The 24,400-nt window shown below is 38.8% G+C and overlaps 3 protein-coding genes across 3 annotated transcripts; 2 read left to right on the top strand and 1 right to left on the bottom strand.

Annotated features, from left to right (window-relative positions):
* Positions 1-16,529: 16,529 nt before the first annotated feature.
* Positions 16,530-19,265, top strand: LOC129250658 (uncharacterized). The gene has a single exon (XM_054890262.1). It carries the CDS (start codon positions 16,530-16,532, stop codon positions 19,263-19,265), a length of 2,736 nt encoding a protein of 911 aa, XP_054746237.1.
* A 44-nt stretch (positions 19,266-19,309) lies between these two features.
* Positions 19,310-22,072, top strand: LOC129250657 (uncharacterized). The gene has a single exon (XM_054890261.1). It carries the CDS (start codon positions 19,310-19,312, stop codon positions 22,070-22,072), a length of 2,763 nt encoding a protein of 920 aa, XP_054746236.1.
* A 577-nt stretch (positions 22,073-22,649) lies between these two features.
* Positions 22,650-23,197, bottom strand: LOC129250855 (piggyBac transposable element-derived protein 4-like). The gene is made up of 2 exons (XM_054890455.1): positions 23,135-23,197; positions 22,650-23,002 (listed from the first exon to the last, which is right to left on the bottom strand). The coding sequence occupies exons 1-2, from the start codon at positions 23,155-23,157 to the stop codon at positions 22,720-22,722; spliced, it is 306 nt and encodes a 101-aa protein (XP_054746430.1). The 5' UTR covers positions 23,158-23,197; the 3' UTR covers positions 22,650-22,719.
* Positions 23,198-24,400: the final 1,203 nt, after the last annotated feature.

Raw genomic sequence — 24,400 nt, 5'->3', positions numbered from 1 at the left:
ACTTTTTCCCCTGGTTTGTATTGCATTGTTTGTCTTTTTATATTGTTTCTCTGTAAGTCTGTTTTTTGGGTACGTATGAGTCTGTTTTTTATTTCGTTTACGAGTTCGTTCGGTGTTGCATGAATGATATCTATAGGCTTCCTGTTTGTTACAGAATGGATGGTGCGGTTGTACTTAGCCGTTGCTAGCAGAATCAGTTCCGTCGTGTCAGAGATGCAAGTCTCAAGCTTTTGACAGCGTGCAATTTCAGTAAGCGTAATGTGGAACCTCTCTACCTGGCCGTTAGTCGCACTGTGTGCGGGTGGTGTGGTGTAGATTGTGACTTCGAAGTGGTTTTTTAGAATTGATCTGATAGTTTCTGAATTTAGTGACCTTTCGTTGTCGCAGACAAGCACTTTAGTATTTTTGTAAAAATTTAGAAGTTCGTAAATTGGTTCTTTAATATCTACTATGGCCCTAGATTTGATTGGGAAAACCATTGCGAATTTGGAGAATTTATCTATTGTTGTGAGAAAATGGGTCTTGTCCGTTGAATAAATATCAACGTGAAGTATTTCTCCTGGGTAAGAAGGTATGGGAGTTGATCCGATTTCGGGCTTGGGGGATGTCGCTGATATTTTGCTTCATGGAATACTTTGCAATTTGAGACTATCTCTTTTAAGATTTTCCGTAGGTCAGGAAAGTATAATAGTAATTTTCGAGAACTTGTTGTTCGTTTTCGCGTAGGGATCTATGTGCGCGGTTGTGTTCGGTTTGGAGGATTTCAAGCTGATCTTCCTTATTAAAAACGTCGATAGCCTGTTTTGGACTTGCGCCAGAATGGGCGCAATCCGTTAACAACGTTCGGGTTAACACATTGTTTTAAAGATTTCATTAAGTCACCTAAGTTATTAAAAGAAACCCTGTGCCTCACTCGTGTCCTAAAAATAATGGTCGTGCTAACTGGTAATGCTTTCCCTTCTTCCAGAATAATTTGGGTTTGGAAGCAGTTAATCGGGTTTTTCACTGTGGGTATCGTTTGAGTCAATGATAACTCACTGTTAGCGACCATGCTTTCCGAGTCTAGATCGTGACCTAGTGTGTTTATGTGTTGCCGTGAGAGCGCATCAGCAACAAAATTTTCCTTGCCTGGTTTATAATGGAACGTTGGCGCGTATTCCTCCACAAAGGCGCGCCACCTTTTCATCTTTGCATTTGGATTTTTGTCGGATAAAGCAAAGGTGAGCGGCTGGTGGTCCGTGAAGATGTTCAGGCGTTTTACGCCGTACAAATAATTACGAAGTTTTTGTAGGGCCCAAACAATCGCTAAGAGTTCTCTTTCGTTGGTTGCGTAGATTTCTTCTGTAGGAGAAAGGGTTCTTGAGATCATTGTGATAGGTCTGCCATTTTGAGACAAAACGGCGCCTATGGCGTGTGAAGAGGCGTCAGTTGTTAAGTCAAATGGTTGCTTGTAGTCGGGATAAAGGAGAAGTACCTCCTCCGATGCAAGAATATTTTTAACTTTTCTAAACGCGTTGAACGCTTCCTCGTCTAACTTTATTTCTACTTTCCGGGATTGGTTAGCGCCAATGTTCCCATTTTCCCCACGTAGGTATTTTGTTAGGGGCTTTGTAACCGAGGCGTAGTCTTTTACAAACCGTCTGTAATAGCCAGCTAAACCCAAAAAGGATCGTAGAGCTCTTAGTGATTTGGGAGTGGCAAAGTCCAAAATGTCCTTGACTTTATCAGGGCATGTCCTGATACCTTTTTTGGATACCGTGAAACCTAGAAACTCGACACTTTCCTGAAAGAATTTAGACTTGTCGGCGGATACTCGCATGTTAGCAGAGTAGAGTTTGTTCAATACTTGATCGATGTCCTTTAAGTGTTGTTCAGCGCTTTCTGAAAAAATGATGACATCATCTACGTAGACGTGGCATATTTTTCCGATTTCAGTCCTAAGTACATCGTCAATGGCTTTCTGAAAAATGCTGGGAGCATTTTTTAGTCCAAAGGGAAGTCTGCAGAATTCGTACTTGCCATTATTGACCGAAAATGCCGTTTTTTCTCGATCCCTTTCAGCCAGTTTAATCTGGTGAAAACCAGACTTAAGGTCTATCGTTGAAAAAAACCTAGCCTTTCCCATATTTGACAGAATTACAGACGTGTCAGGAATTGGGTATTTGCCACTCACTGTTCTTAAATTTAGCTTCCTAAAGTCAATAACGAGTCTTGACTTTCTATTACCATCTTCATCGATGCCCTTTTTACTTACTACCCAAATTGGATTGTTGTAAGGAGAACGGGATGGTCTTATTATACCGTCTTGTAACAAATTCGCTATTTCTTTGTTGACGAATTCGGCTAAAGCTATAGGATATGGGTAGCTTCTAGAGTAAACGGGAAGATCGTCGGTGGTCCTTATTGTTCCTACAATGTCAGTGTTATATGGAAGTGCTTCGTTAGGGTCCGCGAAGACTCTAGAGTGTCGTTTTAATAATGTAGGAATGTCTAATTCGTGCTTTGGCATTTCGACCTCTGTTTCTATTAGTTTATTAATGTCAGGACAATCGTGATACAAAAGTTTTTCCTGTCCACCGTCGTAACCTAAAAGCCCACTCATCAAATCAATTTTACCATTTACTTCTTTAAGTAGGTCGAAACCTATAATGCCGTCAAAGGTGTCCAGACTGGATAGGATGAAAAATTGGGTGTTTCTACTAAAAATGTTTATAGTACAATATTTATCAATCTTAGTGGTGCCATGAATTGATTTCACCGTAAAGGTGTGACTCACGGGTTTAATTCCCTTTAGGTCCTTGAGCGGTTTTACATAGCTCTTTGCGGCACCTGTGTCGATAAGGAATTTTATGCCTCTTCCCCTGATTGTCCGTTCGACATAGGGCAAGAGGGATTTCGTCCTAAAAAATTCACGTCGTCCTTTGGTTCATCTTGACACTCAACTGGGTTCCACTCTTCGTATCCTTCATTATGGTAGTAATTGTCATAATATGCATCATCGCCATATTCTCCCTCGAGTTCGTCCTGTTCCTGGACAAGGTTGTTTATACGTTGTACCTTCTGAATTGGCTGTTGGTCACTCCCGTGTGACCTTTTCTCTGGCCTTTTTCTGGGTAGAGGAGGAGTCGGTCCCTGCTGTCTAAAGGTCTGGGTGGTGTTTCGGTTGAGCAAGCTACCTGGATTTCCGGAGTTGCCAATACTTGGACGAGGTGTCCTTGGATAGGCTCCTTGACGGAACCTCTCATTATTACCATTCATTGGTTGGGGTATGTTCTGCCTTGAGAGGGATGGATCTACTTCCATTGGTACAATCGGTTGTGTCTGAGTTTGTCGTTGTTGGTTAGGTTGAATCCTTTGGTACTGTGGGAAATACGGGTAGTGATTGTGACCTTGAATTGTTTGCCTATTAAAGGATTGAGCGAACATGGATCGAGCTTGATTTGATTCGAGCTCCTGTGCTAAGGCCAACGCAGAGGGGAGATCATTCGGCCTTGAGGATTGGATTGGATTTTTAAATACCCGAATAACCTGGTTTAAATTAGGATTTTTTCGGAGTACATTAATTAATTTCATTCTTCCTTGATAAAAGAGTGCACATGTTATATCACAGCCACTGAATGCATGCAGAAATAGAATGCTTTTAGTCCAATGGTACCTAAACTACCAACGACTACTGCAGACGGCGTTTGTTTTAATCGTGAAATTATTTGATCTGGTGCGATAGCAGTTATAGGTGTTATACAATGGATACCGCCCATGGCATGGAAAGTGTTGTTACCATCTAATGTCTGCGTGTTGAAAACAGCGTTGTCAAAAACAAATTGAGAAAATGCGTTATCAAATAAAAGAATTTCTTTCGTCGGAAGCCATGATAGATGCTAGATACTTCTCTTCAGTTCTACCGAAAGATGTTTAGTTAAAGGTCGAGAGAGAAAGGGCCCTTCAACAAAGGCGACACATTACCCTTATAGCTTCTTTTCTAAAACCTGCTATAGTAGAAGATTTTTGTAGAGAAATATACGAAAAAACGTGGTGGTGTAGGTGGCGCTCGTACGCCAAAAACTATCGATTTTATAAAAAAATCGTAATAACATAAAATGTAGGAAATTATCTCTAGTTTAATTTTGTATACATATGTTTTTCTCATAAAATGCGACGGAGATATTGTAAAAAAACCCGTTTTTATGCGCCATTTTTTCAATGTGGCGGCGCTAGCGTCGCAGGAACGAGGTGGCAAAGGTGAAATTCGAAAAGAGCATGCCATAATCTATAAAAATTATCCAGTTTCAAAACTCCCGCAAAACTTTCCAGGTCAAACTACCAGATGACTGGACTACTTAAATACAGTACATTCACATTTTAGGACATTAGTTTTCAATTTCCATTTGAAAAAGTATTTAGATAGTTCATCCAATTAAATGTTAATCATATTATTAGCTTTAGAAGCATTCTGCAATGAACCTAATACCATAAAGTCATGTGTATAGCGAATTGTTAACATACAGGGCTCGGCACTCAAAGTGTAAACATCTTAAGACTGCTCGCGTAGCTGATGTACGGGCATCAGCTGTCTGTTTGTTGGTTAAATAACAGTCCAAAGTTTTGTTTACAAGCGCGCGGAAGCTTTTTTTCGAGAGTAAACGCAAAAAAAGAAAATCAGTAATGGATCTCAAACGAAATAGTGTGATTGCATTATATTTGGCTGGAAAATCACAACCAGCGATTGTCCGTGAGCTCGAGCACTTTAAATAAAGTTTGTGCTTATCGAACGTCATGGAAGTGGTCATCAAAAGACTCCAACGTCACGTGAAATGGCCCAAAAAGTGAAGAAGCGACTTGAGCGAAATCCCCGACGAAGTATGCCGAAGTGTGCTGAAGCGCATGATATCACACCAAAATAGCAACAAGTCAGACTTTAGAGAGGAGGTGCTTCGCTTGGCCGAAAGTGGTAAATTTCCGAATATTGTGTTTTCTGACGATACAATTTTTCAAACTGATCAATTCGCAAACTCCCAAAACGATGGGGTTTATTTGACCGACCGTTCATACAAGAAATTGAGTCACAGATTGGCCACCAGGAGGCAGCACCCGCCACAGATATTGGTTTGGGCTGCTGTAACGGCAGATGGACGCTCTCCAATCGTTTTCATCGAGCCTGGCGTCAAGGAAAATGCGAAATATTATCGGGAAAGTATTCTGGAGGTTGTTTTGAAGCCGTAGGTAGGCATACATTTCGATCGCAGATCATGGACATTTCAACAGGACTCGGCACCGTCTCACAAAGTTCGAGTGAATCAAGAATGGCTAAAAAACAGCGTTCCGAATTTCATAACGTCCACACAATGGCTCTCAAACTCACCAGACGCGAGTCCGATGGATTAATCTCTTTGCGTCATTTTGGAGAGCGAGGTCCAAACTAAAAGGTTCACCAGTCTCGGGACGCTGAAAAAAGCCATTGTCCGCGAGTGGGCCAAATACCTGCAAGTCACGTTCGGGCAGCTTGCGATTCGTTTTTGGACCGTCTCAAGGTCATAGTCAAGGTAAAATATGGTCATGTCGAGCAAAAGTAAATTGAATTTCGTATTATTTTCACACATTTTTTACTTTGAATTCAAGAAAAGTATTTTTCCAAACTAAATGTATGGCCTTTTTAATTGGTTACACTTCCAGTGCCGGACCATGTATTTGTATTTTCTAATGGTGGATCAGGTAAATCAGCTAAGAATATATTAAATAGTAAATATATATATAATTGGCGCGTACACCCTTTTTGGGTGTTTGGCAGAGCTCCTCCTCCTATTTCTGGTGTGCGTCTTGATGTTGTTCCACAAATGGAGGGACCTACAGTTTCAAGCCGACTCCAATCGGCAGATATTTTTATGAGGAGCTTTTTCATGGCAGAAATACACTCGGAGGTTTGCCATTGCCTACCGAGGGGCGACCAGTATTAGAAAAATGATTTTCCTAATTTTGGTGTTTCACCGAGATTCGAACCAACGTTCTCTCTGTGAACTCCGAAAGGTAGTCACGCACCCACCCATTCGGCTACGGCGGCCGAATTGGACCTAATAAAGACCCTTGTGGAGCACCGGCTGCAATGAACCATTATTATTGAAACAAACCTAAAAGCTTATGTTATTCAAATACCTGTATAGAATGCGACATATATTTATATCAACTTTAAATACCTTTTACATTTTGTAAATAATGCCCTCTTTCCAAGCTGTGTCAAATGCTTTTTTCGAAATCAACACTTACTGCTATTGTGGCCCAGCGGCAGTTGAGATTAGAGCAAATCAAAACTGAGAGCAATGTTGGTGCGTGATTAGTTGAATGTAAGTTCCGAAAACCAAATTGAGTAGCTTTAATGATGTTGTTGTCCGCAGTATAACTTTTGATTTTTGTTAAAAGAAATTTTTCAAATAGCTGCCAATTTTATATAATAGAGAGATAGGTCTGTAGCTAAAGACCGATTTTGGATTAGAATCTTGTTTTGGAATCGGTACAATTTAGCACATCTCCCGATTTGAGAAAAATAGCCAATGTTATAGGCATGAGTTAAGGAGCGCCGCCATCGAAATCTATAATACTTGCATTATCTACCGCGCGACGTAATTTCTTTTTTTTAATAAAATCTCCCTCATTACGGATTTCCAGCTTTCAAATTGAACTGGAATGAATGGCAGTATCCCAGCCAATATTCATATGAGAAGTAGAATCATCTATTTCTGTTATTGACACAACACGGTTATTGGGTAGATAATATATATATATATACTAGCGGACCCTCAGCCGCTTCGCTGGGTGAAAGAAAAATATAAATGAAAAGTGTTCTTTGTTTTTTTCTTGTTTCATCATTTAATTCATGCTCGGCCATTATTTTGTGAATTATTCTAATAACAATGTTTTATTTATTTTAGTGACTTACTCTAATGATTGTAAACTAACAACTTATTTTAAAGCCTTTTGATACACCAAATTTTTGGTTTTATTTTCATGCGGTGTATAAATATAAAGTAACGATGGTTTCCCTACTCGAGAACATCCTACATACAGTTGCCCATGTCCAAAGCATGGATAAGTTAGGTCAATTCCACATAATTGAAGTGTTTGACCTTGAGACTTATTGATTGTAATAGCAAAAGGGGGCGAAAGGGAAATTGAAGTCGCTTAAAATCAAAAGGCAAATCTGTTGAAATCATTGGAATGCGCGGAATCAAAACATCTTCACCTTTAAATTTGCCTTTCAAAATTGTTGCTTCAATTACATTGTTCATTGTCCGTTTCACTGCTAATCTTGTCCCATTGCATAGTTTCGGCTGATTGATATTTCGCAACATATGATCACTGCGCCGACTTTCAATTGCAAACGATGTGGTGGCAAGCCAGGCAAATTAAGTGAATTCAAAAATTCAATTGGATAATTCACTACATCGTCGTGATTAGTGATTGAATCAATTGATTTATAGGTGACAACTTCACCTGGAATTTTAGTCAAAATACTGGCATTGATTTCATTGGCATCGACATTTTTGGCAGCTAATATAGCTCTCTCGCTTAGCCAATCTTTATTTCGATAGTTTTGTGCAATATTTGGGAATACATTTTGCACTAATTGTACTCTTGATTCTGTTACGGTACAAAAATTTGTTCGGAAGTGTGGTCATGCCTGTATTCTTATCAATTGGCTTTCGTCCATTTCCAATTTGCAACAAATGTTCGGAAAATTCAGCAGCTGTTGGGTCATTCTGTAAATGCACACGAACATTAGTAGTTAATGTAAGTTTTTGAACATATCTCCACAGATTAGAAGATTTAAGGCACGCTCTCAATTCATCAGCTGCTGTTGATTTGGGAATAACAGGCAAAGTTTGTCGAAAATCACCGGCCAATAGAATTAGTGCACCACCAAATATGTTTGTGTTATTTCGAAAATCTTTCAGTGTTCTTTTTTGAGGCTTCCAGTGATTTTTATGAGCCATCGTACATTCATCCCATACAATAATTTTACATGTTTGTAAAACCTTTCCCATTCCAGAATTTTTAGAAATGTTGCAAGTTGGTTCTTCATTTACTTGCATATTTAATGGTAACTTTAATGCAGTGCAGTGCGACCGAAGTCCAATAAAGTTGCCACTATTCCAGATGCAATGCAATATTATTCTGTGATCGAATGGTGGCCAAAATTAACGACAACAAACACGTTTTTCCAGTCCCACCTGGTGCATCTAAGAAGAATATTCCTCCTCTTTCATTTGCAATATTGTCTATAATTGTGTCATATGCCTGCCTTTGTTCTGTGTTTAATTTTGGTAGGTTTGTTGTTACAAATGTGTTCAGATCATTTCGATCATATTCTTTTTCACGTCTTAATTCTGCATTGTATGCATCATGCATCGGACGATTTGGTGCGATCATACCTAACTCACTCAGAGTTTTATTTGCAATCATCAGGCAAAAGTCTTCGATTTTAATTAATGCCTCATTATATAATTCATCTGTATAATTCAAATTTGGATTTGCAGTAATGCGACGTACTTGATGTAGGATATCTTCTGTCATGTATTCTTGGAAAGTACTCCACAATTCTTTTGGGTTTGCTGGGAAACATGTAGCAATAGTGATGGCAAATAGTGTTCTTATTTGGTGTGGAGAACTTGTTGCACATGCATCCATAAGAGTTGCATCCCACTGATTATCATTTTCAAGCAAATTCAATTCTTTGCATGCTTGCTGATAAGTACAACAAAGAGGACCATTAACTCGTTTCAAACTTTCGAATGATCTTGGGCCGGGAATATCAACTAAGAGTAAACGTAAATAGAAACATTCCACTTTACTTGGATGCACAGTGTAAAGCCGTCCGATTGCATCACCCAAATGAGCACCTGGATATCCATCTACAGGTATTCCTCGTTGCCTTCGTACCCAGGACCTTGATGATGCATTCCAAGTATAATATTTAGGAACATTTGAATAAAGCAATGTTCTTGAAAATGAATCTGTTTCACATAAGTTGAAAAATGCAGTTAGTGTTGTTGCTGGTGGTCGTTCGGCCATTTGTTGAGCAGTATTTTCAGTGAAATAAACACTTTGTTCATTTTCTAAATGGACTGACAAATGAATAACAGCTGGATGGCGATCATGAATCGGAAATGATAATATTCTCCAAACAGCTTCGTTGCTACTAATGTATCTTCCCATTTGGTAATTAGTAATTTCATCATTTCGATTTACAACTCCAAATACTGCCATGTCACCTCCTTTATTGATATATTTGCATGTGCATTTGATGGATTTTACGGAGTTGCAATATTCAACATTTAAATGTGCGTTAAATGTTTTCGACAATAATTTGGAATACGGAACTATCCAACGGTTATCGATCTCCACATCTTGATTATTTATTTTCACAGTGATTGTTTTTCAATGGATATCCATCATTTCCAGTCATTGTTTCAGCAATTAATTGCCTTGGGTAGTTTTTTGAACATTTACCATCAACCATACATGGAGAATTTTGATTTAACGTACCACACGGTCCATGAATCATGTTTTTGGTTACAGTAGTATGTAATCCTGGATCTTCATTTATATCTGGAATTTCAGCACATATAATATGATCAATTTTATCTGTGGTTAGTTTTTGTTTTAACCAAATCAAAATATGCGCATGAGGCAAGCCTCTTTTTTGCCATTCCACAGAATACATGAAACATTGTACATCTCCGTAAACTTTATGTTTTACAATGAAATCCATTAGAGACTGTACCTTTCGTCTAAACACTCTTGCAGTAATGTCATGCCTATCAGTAGCTGATTGCCCATTATATAAATGATTCTTAATATCATCCCATTTCGGATTGCATGTGAAAGTTATGAATAAGTCTCGTAAATATATGTATTCGTCACAGCGTAATTTTCTTTGGTTGAATCTAATGTAATTCAATCGTTCTGTTTCTATTTTCGCATACATATCAACAATATACTGATGAAATAATTTACGACATTTTAAATTGTGTGTGTGCACTAGGGTGGCAGTTATTTTGCAAGATTATTTTTTTATTGGTGCTACCCCCCAGATTGTTTCCTTTATATATAAAAATGGTGGAAAAAAGTTTGAAGTAAATCTGGTAAGTGGAAAGTGTGCCCCCGGGCCTTCAAAGTTTCAAAAAACCCGAAAATTCGTAGTATAAGTACTAGTAGTAAGTAAAGTAGAAGAGCACTTAGTTTATCACATTACAATGATAATTCAAATTATTATGCTTAAAAAAAATATACTCAATGCAGATTCTACCAAGTCGTTCGACCCTTGCTTTTTGACAACTCTGTCAAAAATGTTCCATTTTTCTTCAATTTCTGAATTACGAAAACAAAACAGAAGTTAAAATATGTGAGATAACTTATCAACTGATATTTGAAATTCGAAATGAAAATAAATTTCTTCAAACAGATTTCCGCGCATAAAAAATTGGGTTCGCGTTTTGACTAACGTACACATCGTGTCTTGGACAATATCAATATCAAAAACTAGTACTAGTATCAAATAAAGTAGGCGAGCATTTCGTTTCTGAAATAACAACGGTAATTCAAATTTTTATGGCTAAAAAAGTTTTGTATTAAAGTTTTTTAAAAAAATCATTAGTTGCGTACAACATTTGAAGTGAAGACATTCGGGAGTACAATGTCTCGACCTCTATTACGAGAAAAAGTTTATCTGCTCGAGTATTATTCAAATGAAATTTTTGGAAAAAAACGTTACAAGTTTTTCTTTTCAATTTACGGGTGTGTAAGTTAACAATACGAGGCAGTGCTTCACTTGCTGTGCGGGAAGTGATGATATATTGGGAAGAAGCCCGAATTCCGACGCAAGAACTAAAGAACTGTATACCAAAGTTAGAAGGTCTCTATCAGCAGTGGCGGAAACTCCAAAAGCATGCTACAAGAACGTCGATGGATCATAAGAAAAAAGAAAAAGATTTCGTTGAAAAACTCGAGGATCTCTTCGATATTGCACACGCCCATGCATTAAATATCATACCCAATGAAGAAGATAGGCAGTTCTTAAACAATCAGCGGATGAAAGGACGCCCGGGGTTTATGTATGGAATTGATTACCAGCTAAGTGCGAAAGAGGCTCGAGTTTCTGAGAGAAAAGAACGAAGCAATAATGAAGTTCTTCAATTGAGTAAGTATTTAATTTCATCTTCTCTAGCTACCTATTTAACATGAATATTTATGTATATCGAACTAAATCGTACTAATATTGTTAATATTATTTCTAGCTCAATCTGATATACTGATGACGTCGAGTTCAAGCAGCGGAGAAGATTTAGAAGCGCGTGCTTCAGAGGAAATTCCGCAATGCTCAAAACATTTGTCTGTACCAGTAAAACAAAAAAGAGGACGACAAAAAATAATAACTCCTAAGCTTGCTGCTGCTTTGGATAAGTGCAAGATCAGTGACAGGAATGCAGTTCATATTCTTATAGCTACACTTGAAGCCCTTGGTCAAGATGTGAAGATTTTTGCGATCAACAGGTGGTCTATTAACAATTCTCGTGAGAAACTCCGCGAAAAGAAAGCTACCGAAATCAAAAATATCTTTAAGGATAAGGAATCGCCTGCCGCTACGATACATTAGGATAGTAAATTACTGCCATCACTAACTGGTAAAGAGACAGTAGACCGACTTCCTTTTATTTTTTCAAATTGCGGTGCTGATCAACTTCTTGGTCCACCTGCATTGCAATCAGGGAGTGGAAAAGAACAGGCAACAGCTGTTTGCGAAACCCTTGCGGAATGGGGCCTTCAGGACTACGTAAAAGCATTGGTTTTTGACACTACTGCCTCTAATACGGGGCCTTTAAAGGTGCGTGTGTTTTTATTGAAAGCTTTCTAGAAAAAGATCTCTTATATTTGCCTTGCCGCCATCACATATACGAAATCATTTTAAAAGCCGTTTTCGAGGAGAAGATGGGTAAAACTACCGGGCCAACCGTACCAATCTTAAAAAAGTTCCAAACTGCTTGGCCTAAAATAAATGTAAATAGTTTTAAAACCGGAATCGTGAATAAGAAGATCAGAAAACATTTGGATCCGATCGATGTTGCCCGAGCTCTTGATGCAATTTGTGATATTTGCATTTTCCTTATCAGTATATATATTGAAGCGTGGTTTTGTGCACCTTCTGCAGCCAAAGCACCATTTTTGGATTTCAGTGTTCTTTCCAAAATTTATAAATACCGGACAGTTGACGAAGACATCTCTCGTGTGGCTTTACAATAAATCAAAAATCATTTGTGGTATTTATCACCTGAATCCATCGCCTTGGCCTTCTTTGACCCAAATGTGACGGTAGAATCAAAAATTAAAATGGCAAAGGCGTTGAACCGTGAAACTGGTGCTGAATGTGAAAAAAGTATTAAAAGGATAACCGTGGAAACAAGCCAAGTTCCTGAATTATTAAACCAAGGACTTGAACAATTTGTCTCCAACAAACCTAAACGATTCTTTGCAAGATTTAACATAAATGACGAATTCCTATGCACAGATCCTGCCCGGTGGCACAAACATGAAGATTTCGTCCAAGCTTTAAAAGTAGTTAATAAACTTCAAGTAACAAATGATACGGGGAGAGAGGTGTTAAACTAGTAGAGGATTTTAAAAAGTTATATACAAGAAACGAGCGACAAATGCAGTACGTGCTCCAAGTTGTAAGTGACTATCGACAGAAGTTCCCAGACAGCAATAAACAAACTATATCTAAAAATAAAAATTTTAAATTCATTTTTATATTATTTTCTTCAATGAGTTATTTCATTTTTTTAGTTTTTTTTATATGTTGTTATTAAACTAAATTGCAATGAAGTAAGCGTCATATGAAACTATATATGCTTAATATTGTATGGATAATAATTTCCTTCTTCAATAAAGGTTTGACATTTACGAAATGGGACGCTTGAACTAAATTGGGAAATATTGAAAGCCTATTTCCCATGTGGTGAGTCTTCTTCTTCTTTTCAGATTTTCACATCGGTGGCTACGTCAATAAGCAAAATTGACGGATTTGGGGCTCAGAAAATCCACTCGTTACTGTAGAGAAGCAAATGCATCCACAACGAGTCACTGTTTGGTGCGGGTTTTGGTCTGGCGGCATCATCGGGCCATTTTTTTCGAAAATTAGCGAGGCGCCGCGGTTACAGTAAATGGCGAGCGTTACCGTGACATGCTCAACAAGTTGTTTCCAAAAATTGAAGAGGTTGACATGGACGACATTTGGTTTCAACAGGACAGTGCATCTTGTCACACTGCCAAAGTTATCAATATCAATTGGTCGCCTCGGAGCTGTGATTTAAGCCCGTTGGACTATTTTTTGTGGGAAGCCGTTAAGGACAAATGCTATTCGAACCATCCAGAGACGATTGATGCTTTAAAACACGAAATCGAAGTTGCCATTCATGAAATTGGAGCCCAAACAATCGAAAATGTGCTTAAAAATTGGATTGATCGAATGGCCTACTGTAAAGCCAGTCGTGGCAGTCATTTGAACGATATTGTCTTTCATTCATAAATGACAATGTTCAATCTTCAAAATAAAAAAAAAAGTTTGAAAAAATATTAATTAGTTTTTTTTTATAGCCGATTCAAAAAGCAAATTTTACATGGCTCACCCTATATAAATAATCCTAGTTACACATAAGCCTTTACTTAAATCTATTAAATTAATATAGTTTCTTTACAAATTGTTATATCATTGTAGCTTTCACTTTCATTCTTTATTCCGAATATTGAATATTTTCCCTTCAATATTTCTTTATAGTCAGTTTACAATATTGCTTCTCCTTTTTACAGGTCGTATAATGATTCTTTTAAATGTTACAATTTACATTTCATTGCTTAATACATTTTCTGTAGAAGGTCCTAGTTCTTCTTCGGCATTTTTAAAAGGTATATCTTTTTTTTAGTTTTTTAATTGACAATTGTAATTCTTCTTTACTAATATTACAGAGTATAAAATATTTTATTTTGCCCATTGCATGGCATACCTGCTCTTTTCTGTGTTCTTCTTTAATTAATCTAATCTTATTTTGCAAATTTATTATTTTTTCCGTTATAAAGGGTGATTTTTTAAGAGCTATAGGAAAGTTTTTCAAAAAAACACACTTACAATTCAGAAATTTTTTTATTTAAATCGATAGTACAGCCCATATAATTTAATGTTTGAATATTATTTCATGCAAATGTTTACCGCGACTGCGCTTCAAATGGTCTATCCGCTTAGTCCAATTTTGGCATACTCTTTCCAATGTTTCGGCCGGTATCTCACATATAAATGCTTTAATGTTGTCTTCCAATGCGTTAATTGAAGCAGGCTTGTCTGAATAGACATGAGCTTTAACATAGCCCTACAAAAAATAATCTAAAAACGTTGTGTCGCACGATCTGAGTGACCAATTGACAGGTCCCGAACGTGAAATAAAATGTTCACCGAACTCGCCTCTCAACAAGTCCGTCTTGCTGAAACCACATGTCATGCAAGTCAAGCTCTTGCATTTTTGGCAAAAAAAAGTTGGATATCATTTCATGGTAGCGCTCACCATTCACAGTTACGTTACGATTCGCAGCATCTTTGAAGAAGTACGGTCCAATGATACCTCCACCCCATAAAGCGCACCAAACTGTGACCTTTTCTGGATACATTGGTCGCTCTTGCAACTCTTCTGGCTGATCTTCACTCCAAAATCGACAATTCTGCTTATTTATGTACCCATTGATCTGAAACTGAGCTTCGTCGCTGAACACAATTTTTCGATTAAAAGTGGATCTTCGGCCAACTTTCTAAGAGCCCATTCACCAAAAATTCTGCGTTGTGGTAGGTCGTTCGGCTTCAATTCTTGCACCAGCTGTATTTTGAAAGGCTTCACACCTAAATTCTTTTTTTAAAATTTTCCACGTTGTTGAGTAACAGAGGCCCAATTGCTGCGAACGGCAACGAATCTATAATTGATGGCCATCATTAACACTGGCTGATAATGCTGCGATTGTTTGATGTCCAATAATGTAAATTTCGTCCTAAATTTAAACTTATAAACGATAAACTTTCTTAACAGAACACGCATTTTTATAATAAAATTCAATGACTTGCAAGCGTTGTTCGTTTGAAAGACGATTCATGGTTAAATTATAGACCAAACTGAAGATGTTTGAGAGTGAAACAAAACACGAAACGTGCGTCAGCTGTTTAAACCAACTGTTTAACCCTACAGTAGTCGCGCCCCTGAAACTGACGTAATTGGTCGCGCGGTCTACATATGTAATCCATTTTAAAATTAAAAATACAAAAGATAAATATTTAACTCTTCCATTGCTTTTGTTTTAAGTATTCTTGTTATTGTTTAATTTATTAATATTAATCAAAAATAACATAAATAAACTTTCTGTTCTTACATAAAATAAATAAAAACCAAAACTTCATTTTTTAACAAAAAATTAAGATACTTCACAAAAATATAAAACATATATAAAATAACCAGAAGATAATTGAGATGTTTTAATTGTTTTCGAAACATGACGAACATACAGTCTTGGAATGATTAGGACAAATGAATTTATTGCAAACGTTACACACTTTACGGGTGCTTTTATTACGGGCCCTTCCACAATCGTAGCAACGACCGACGTAGTTATTGTGCGTTGGACCTTGATGACTTACAACTTGTGGAAGATCCAAGAAGTCTTTTATTTTAAATGTCAGTGTTCTAGGTAGCATGGTAGGTGTTAATCTTTGGTGAGCCAGTGGTTTCATCCAAGACAAGGCTAAGTCTATGAGAAAATCACGCCTTTTGACAGATTCATAGTTACGGTTTGCAGTGTAAATGCATAATGCGTTGAGAGCATTGAGGCTTACAAGATTATAGAACTTAGTCAGCGGCCACCTTCTCGAATTCCTAGATACGTCATAAAGAGAACACATCTTGTCAACCAGATCAACGCCATTTTTAGTGCGATTATAGTATGTTATTATTTCCGGCTTTCGTTGATCTCCGGTGTTACCGACGAAAAGTACGGCCGAGCAGTAAATATCATTCTCTTATTTATGTATGTTGCCATTATTCTCATATTCGCATTCTTTCTCACTTGCACTTTATTTCTGTTATGTTATGAGCATCTCTCATTATTTGCATATATACCTACAGTAAGCATAATTACAGTAACATAAATTCTATTGCGATTTATTACATATTTACTAAATCTAACTGTAATATCAGGCCACTCTGACTAGCTATAAATATGTGTCACTTGGTGTAAATCGGAGTAGTCGTAAGAAATAAGACAGAAATACAAAAAGTTTTAAAGCGTACGGACGCTGTTGGAAATTTGTGTTTGAATTTGAAACAATACGACTGCCGCGCTAGAAAAATACGCGCAACAATTCTTTAAAACTTTTTTGCCGTAATTCTTTAAAATTCTTTTGCCGTAAAATTAAATTTGATTTAACTAATTGTAATATTTGCTAAATGGTCAATATGGACGAAGAAACAACGGGGCAAAGTTGTCGAAAATGTGACGCAGCGGACAACGAGAGTATGGTCCAGTGTGACACCTGCGACGCCTGGTACCACTTCAACTGCGTTGGAGTACATAGCAATGTGGCTGACGAAAGCTGGAGCTGTGAAAGCTGCCAGAATCATGCATCAACCACGAACGCACATCCAACCGCATCGTCATCGCCAACTACCAAGCAAGGTAACCGGCACGTGAATTTTCTCCTAACGTTTCGAACAATTGCGAAGATATCTAACTCAACAGTCAATCCGCTTCTAAAACCTGCGACTAATATAGCAAATTCTACAGTTACTACCGCTACTCCAGTATCCACGAACTTTTCGACCTGGGCTTCTTCGAACTGGAATTTCGAACCCAGTACATCAGTTCAGGAATCGCAACTGCCAAATAAATCAAGTGAGTATAACCCAGGGCTACAACAATTCACAACGGGCAGCGTCGCCACCTCTGCAAATGAGATCTCGTACAGTCAACCAAAAGTACTCTCGTCGGTGCAGCAAGCAGGTATACGAAATGGCCAAGGTATGCAGATGCCATCCAACTCCGAAATATATCGAAACCTTCAGTTTGAAAAGTTGGAAGAGCAGATGAAATTGCAACAACAATATTTGGACAACAAATATAAGATTCTTTCGCAGTATAACGACCTGCCCTCATCCAGCATTTCGACGGCCTCTTTTAGCAATGGGCCTACACCTGGGCAATTAGCAGCAAGGCAGGCCATACCCAAGCAGCTCCCAACCTTTAATGGCGACCCTGAAGAATGGCCGCTGTTTATTAGCAGTTTCGATAACAGCACTACGGTCGCGGGGTACACCGATGCGGAGAATTTAATTAGATTACAAGCGAGCCTTAAAGGCAAAGCACGGGAGATGGTAAAATGTAAATTGTTTTTGCCGTCCATGGTCCCTGAGATCATAAAAACTCTTAGAATGTGCTTTGGCAGACCTGAACACATCCTTGAGCGCGCAATGAATAAAGCTCGTGCTATGCCTGCACTGAAGGATAAATTGGAGGGCCTTATTGAATTTGCACTCTGCGTCAGGAATATTTGTGCCACGATGGAGGGATGCCAAATGTACATGCACCTGCATAACCCACTGCTCGTCAAGGAGTTGGTTGACAAGCTCCCCAACAACCAAAAGCTGAACTGGGCGGTTCACCCGAAAGATGAAAAGACTCCGGTGGTGAAACAATTCAGCGACTGGTTGTACAATCTAGCCGAAGCAGCCAGTACTGTCGTCTCTTTAGCACCTGCTAAAAGTAGTGCTACGTTTAACAAGCATACTATCGACGTGAACACTCAGCATCCATCACCAGCTCGCAACATACCAAGGAGCAAGCAGTGTATAATTTGCAAGAGCAACGATCATAAGGTAATGCAATGCGACACTTTTAAAAAATTTACACTTCAGCGAAAATGGGAGGAAGTTAAGGCGAACAACCTCTGTCGCCAATGTTTGAATCCGCATAGACGGAAATGTTTTATGAATAAAGTATGTGGTGTAGATGGTTGCACTATAAAACATAGTCCGTTACTACATAAAACAATCACGGTAATGAGCCAACAAAAACCCATCGCCGTAAGTACAAATACAAACGAATTTTTAGATGCGCAGATAAATACGCACAGTAGCAGCCACGAAGAAATGCCACCACTCTTCAGAATCGTTCCGATTCGCATTTATTCTAAAAATAAAGTACTGAATATATTTGCATTTTTAGATGAAGGCTCTTCTGTGACGCTAATGGAAAAAAGAATATTTGATGAATTAGGCTTGAAAGGTGAACGAGACCCTCTGTGTTTGCGGTGGACAGGTAACACGACGCGTGTTGAAGAAAATTCTGTGCGGGCGGCCATCGAAATTTCGAGTGTGACAAATTGGCAGAAATATACTCTCAAGAATATTCATACTGTTGACGATCTCAATCTTCCGGCACAGTCAATCAATGCATCTGCGATGGAGCGGCTATATCCATATCTAGCGGGACTGCCAATTGCATCATATAACAACGTAAAACCATCATTGCTTATCGGTGCGGACAACTGGAGGTTGGCAATTCCACTCAAAATTAGAGAGGGAACCTGGTTCCAGCCCATAGCGTCAAAAACCCGTTTAGGATGGGCGTTGCAGGGGTGCAATTCAAGACAGACTGCCGAATATCGACTAAATATACATACATGCGATTGTCAAAAAAGATACGATGAGCTGCACGAGACTGTAAAAGAATTCTTCACGTTAGAGTCATCCAAACCTACTCAGCTACTGTCGGAAGAAGATGCCAAAGCTGTGAGTATTGCGAATAACACTTGTAAAAAGGGCGATAACTTTTACGAAATTGGGCTACCGTGGCGTACCTCAAGTGCATTGCTACCCAATAACTATGTATATGCTTTACAACGGCTGATGTGTTTGCAGAGGAAGTTTGTTAAGGATCCTATGCTAAAATCTAATATTCAAATTCAAATCAATAATCTACTTTCCAAGGGGTACGCGAAAAAACTCTCCCCGATTGAGGCTGCTATTTCTAACGGTAAAACATGGTATTTGCCTATTTTCATTGTAAGCAATCCAAATAAGCCTGGAAAGCTTCGGATGGTGTGGGATGCTGCTGCAAAGGTGAACGGGGTGTCACTCAACGACTTCCTACTGAGTGGCCCAGACTTACTTAACCCACTCGTTAGTATTTATTAGCTTTTAGAGTAGGCAGAGTGGCTATATGCGGTGATATAGCGGAGATGTTTCACCGTATCAATATACGGGACAGCGACATGCATGCTCAGCGATTTTTGTGGTGCGATCACGGTGATGATCCTCAGCAACCAAGTATTTATGTCATGCGAGCGTTGACCTTCGGACTGAACTGCGCTCCGTTTATTGCCCACTACATACGTGACAAAAACGCCGACCATTTTGAAAATGAACTTCCTCGAGCCGTAGAAGCTGTAAAGAAGAACCATTACGTGGATGACTTTATTGACTGTGGAGATGATGAACAATCTGCGTTAGAATTGGCTCAACAAGTAAAAAAAATTCATGGCGCCGCTGGCTTCAATATACGTGGCTGGTCTTCAAATTCCAAATTTGTCGTGGAGCAGCTCGAAGAAGATCCTATGTCAGTTCAATCCGTCAAAGAATGGGGTTCAACCACGAAAGTCCTCGGTATGTTTTGGGACCCTTTAAGCGATAATTTTAAATATATTTGTAGATTTGCGAGACTTCGTCGCGATGTTATTAACGAATCGATCATACCAACGAAAAGAGAAGCACTCCAAGTTTTAATGTCGATCTTCGACCCTCTTGGATTTGTTTGCTGCTACACCGTAGGGTTAAAGATCTTGCTGCAAGATGTATGGCGATCTGGTCTCGCCTGGGACGACCCGCTCCAAGACAATCTTTTCGACAAATGGAACCAGTGGAAGTCCATTATGCCATTAATAACAGCTGCCGGAATACCTCGATGTTATTCACTATTGCTGAAAGATGCTGAAGATGTTCAACTTCACACCTTTGTTGATGCCGGGGAAAGCGCGTATGCAGCCGTTTGCTACTTGCGTGTATCAAAGGGAAACGACGTCACGGTTAGTCTAGTGGCTGGCAAATCCAAAGTCACACCGCTAAAGCCATTATCGATACCCAGACTAGAGTTGCAGGCGGCGGTAATTGGGGTGAAGCTGGCGAACATGGTAAGCAATACGCAACGTATTAACATAATGTCGAAATATTGGTGGACAGACTCAAAAACGGTGCTAAGATGGATGCGAATGGACCCTAAAAACTTCCACCAATTCGTGATGCATAGAATAGGCGAAATTCTAGAGGCGTCAAACGTAAGCCAGTGGCGGTGGGTTCCCTCGAGAAATAATCCCGCCGATTTAGCTACAAAAACAACTACACGTCAGTGCTACCAATTGTGGTTTACCGGCCCAAATTTTTTAAGGTCGAGCGCAGAAGCTTGGCCGCAGTGCGAAGAGTTAAGCTTAGAGGAGTGCGACGATTCGGAAATTAAACATTATGTTCTACATATGAAAAAGGAACACATGAACAACCTGATGCTGAACGTGGAGCACTTTTCCAGCTGGAAACGTTTGTATCGAGCTGTGGCTACATTTTTATTTTGCGTCGACCGATTACGCTCAGTTGTGCTAGCAAGGCAACGAAAAACATCCATCGACTTTGACATGATTCAGAAAGCTCAATGTCTTCTTATAAGGTATGCTCAGTCCAGTGAATATTGTGAAGAGATCAGGTGCCTCAAACGCGGTAAGAATATTGACAACTCTAGCAAACTCTTTACTTTAAACGTTTACTTAGACACAGATGGCATAATAAGATGCAAAAGTCGAGTTGAACACTTAAACAACCATGAAGATATTATAGTGATGCCTAATTCTCATCATGTCACCTTTTTAATAGTGCGTTGGGCTCACGAAAATTTCCATCACCTGATGCATGAGTCTGTAATCAATCAAATTCGTGGTACATACTTTATAAATCGACTGAGGGTGTTGTATAAAAGAGTGCGCGCAGAGTGTCAAAAATGTAAAAACCATAGCTCAATTCCTCAGCCGCCACAAATGGCAGCGCTGCCGGCTGCAAGGATTGCCGCTTTCGAGAGGCCCTTCACGTATGTAGGTATCGACTATTTTGGCCCATTGCTTGTCATCGTGGGAAGAAGGCGGGAAAAGAGATGGGGCGTTCTATTTACATGTCTAACGCTTCGCGCTATACACATCGAAGTTGCCCACAGCTTAAATACCAGTTCCTGTATCATGGCGATACGCAACTTTATATCACGACGCGGCTATCCCAGGGAGATATTCTCGGACAACGGTACCAATTTCAAGGCATCTGAAAAAATAATTAGCGAGAGTCTGAAAAATATCGATTTGAATGGTATCGCCTCATCTTTCGACCGAGTAAAATGGAGATTTAATCCACCAAGCACCCCCCATATGGATGGTGCATGGGAAAGGCTCGTGAGATCAGTGAAGACTGTGCTTTATGAAATACTACCTTCAACAAGTTTCAGCGATGAAAGCTTGCGAAGTGCATTGAATGAAGTAGAATTTATCCCGAACGCCCGCCCGCTTACATTTGTTTCTTTGGAAAATGGTGACGACGAGGCTCTTACTCCCAACCACTTGCTGATTGGGTCATCGGATGGCTACAGGCCAATATGTAGCGACACCGTCAATCTGCGTCAACGTTGGCAATTGACCCAACAATTCGCTGACCGCTTTTGGCATCGATGGGTGAAGGAATATATACCGGTCATCTCTAGACGTACCAAGTGGTTCACAAAACAACGCCCAGTACGTATTGGCGATGTCGTGGTAATTGCAGACCAAGACCTGCCGAGGAACTGCTGGCCGAAAGGCAGAATTGTAGATGTGGTAAAAGCGAAGGATGGCCAAGTTCGGAGCGCTATGGTAGAAACCAAATCAGGCATTCTTCATCGACCAATTGCAAAAGTAGCGGTGTTAGATGTCGGTACCTAGTGAAGGAAACATGTGTTGTCAGACTTGTTTACGGGCAAGGGAGTGTTACCGACGAAAAGTACGGCCGAGCAGTAAATATCATTCTCTTATTTTTGTATGTTGCCATTATTCTCATATTCGCATTCTTTCTCACTTGCACTTTATTTCTGTTATGTTATGAGCATCTCTCATTATTTGCATATATACATACAGTAAGCATAATTACAGTAACATAAATTCTATTGCTATTTATTACATATTTACTAAATCTAACTGTAATATCAGGCCACTCTGACTAGCTATAAATATGTGTCACTTGGTGTAAATCGGAGTAGTCGTAAGAAATAAGACAGAAATACAAAAAGTTTTAAAGCGTACGGACGCTGTTGGAAATTTGTGTTTGAATTTGAAACAATACGACTGCCGCGCTAGAAAAATACGCGCAACATCCGGTGTCAGAATCAATCGCTGTATCGTTGTGCATTGTAGACATGGCTATTACTACTTTGTTGGCTTTTGGTACATAAGAAACCAGAGTATATGGAGAGTGAGTGATTTTGAGGAGCAAATTGTTAGAGGCAATCTAAATTCCCGGGGAACTTCTCTTTTATCTTTTCGAACGGTAGCAACCATTGTAATTCCATTATCAAATCATTGCTTTGCTATTTTCAGAGAGGAAAACCAATTGTCCATAGTAATATGATATGTCTATTCAAAATTGGTTGCACCATTCTCACCACGATATCAAATCTCTCGTCGCTTAACCGAAATGGACCTTCGGGTTGTTGGCCGGCGTAAATTTCTAAGTTATAGGTGTATGGGTAATGAACATCTACAAGTGCAAAAACTTTCAGTCCATACTTAGCAGGTTTATTTGGAATATACTGCCGAAAAGAACAACGCCCTCTGAAGGACAAGAGTTGTTCGTCCAAAGTCATTTCAGCAGAGTAGCTGAAATTTACATATGTAAATATTATAAGAAAAGTTCCACAAAATTGTAAAATGAAAAATTATGCCAAAAGTCCACTTTTATTTACAAAGTATAACTAGCTATTAGCATAAAACCTAATTTAAAATACTTACGTAATCGGTCGCGCGGCATACATACGTAGACCATGAATTTCACGAACCTCTAGCGACACAACTGCATGCGATAATTAACAGCGGAAAACTGAGAGTGACTCTCAATTTGTTAGTTACAAGTAGCAAAAATCTCCGATGAAATCGATGCACGATTTTCAAGAAATTTAAAATTTAACAATGGTGGATTACATATGTAGACCGCGCAACTGCTGCAGGGTTAAAAAGATAATAGCTAAAAAATCACCCATTATGTGTATAAGTCAATATTAAGTCAAATCTTCAATCTCTTGATATTCAAGATCCTCTAACTTCTAGTGTTAGTATAGAACGTTTAATGATAATATATAGTAGGTATACAACTATCCACTTTATTGCGACATAAATATTTAAATAAAATATTTCATAAAAAATCCCACAGAAATCAAAAATAAAAATTATGTCATAGCATCGAATACGATATATTATATTAGTGCGTATATACAAATGTATGCATGAATATATGTATGTACATACGTTTACCGTACGCTTGCTCAGTGCTTATGGTGCTCGCGCTCACCAACATAAACGTACGCCCGATGAAACTAATGAGAGCACCATGTAAATGAGTTCGTTCCGTTCCGTAGTATCGTAGATGGTTGACGTGTGATTTTGGATTGTTCTGTAGAATCCTGGCCAAACAGTGCATTTCGAAATCAATTACAAAATACACTTAAAAAATTTTAATTTTTATTCAAATAATTTAAAGCAATGCAACCAAACGCAAACACCCACTAACCGATGTATTATGTAAATATGTAACTAGAAGAACGCAGTTATTTTCTACGGGATAAGTTTTCCTCAATTTTGTATATCCTCTTCTAACACCCTAAATGCGGCTGGTCCTAGAGCATACAGGCACCTTTTAAAGAGAGGCTTTCCACTGCCCTGTCTCCCAACGCTTAAGAACTGGATGCGAACAGTGCGGCTTGGACAAAGTTGTCTTCGAAGTATCATACATTTGATTAGTAATCCTTACCTTAGCTTTGAGGAGAAAATGTGTGTTTTGTTCTTCGACGAAACTTAATTTACCAACCCGAATTTCGGATGAGTTTGGATGTCATGGATGGATTTTTGAATAATATAAAACTTTTGGAAAATGTATTTTTAGAAATTAACGGAAACACGGCAAGCAGTAAAAAAAAATTATGTAATGTACTATTGGAAAAAATTAGCTATGTCGCAATTGGCTACATCTATGCCAGTTGCTGTTTTTCAAAAGCAGGATTC

This window comes from Anastrepha obliqua, chromosome 6 (genome assembly GCF_027943255.1).
Source record: "Anastrepha obliqua isolate idAnaObli1 chromosome 6, idAnaObli1_1.0, whole genome shotgun sequence".
NCBI classification, from domain to species: domain Eukaryota; kingdom Metazoa; phylum Arthropoda; class Insecta; order Diptera; family Tephritidae; genus Anastrepha; species Anastrepha obliqua.
This window is presented reverse-complemented; position numbering and strand designations above follow the sequence as displayed.

Coding starts and splice junctions, on each gene's coding strand:
- LOC129250658 (XM_054890262.1), top strand. CDS start 16,530: ATGGACGAAGAAACAACGGGGCAAAGTTGTCGAAAATGTGACGCAGCG.
- LOC129250657 (XM_054890261.1), top strand. CDS start 19,310: ATGTTTCACCGTATCAATATACGGGACAGCGACATGCATGCTCAGCGA.
- LOC129250855 (XM_054890455.1), bottom strand. CDS start 23,157: ATGTATGCCGCGCGACCGATTAC. Junction 23,003..23,134: donor TATGCCGCGCGACCGATTAC/GTAAGTATTTTA, acceptor TGTAAATTTCAG/CTACTCTGCTGAAATGACTT.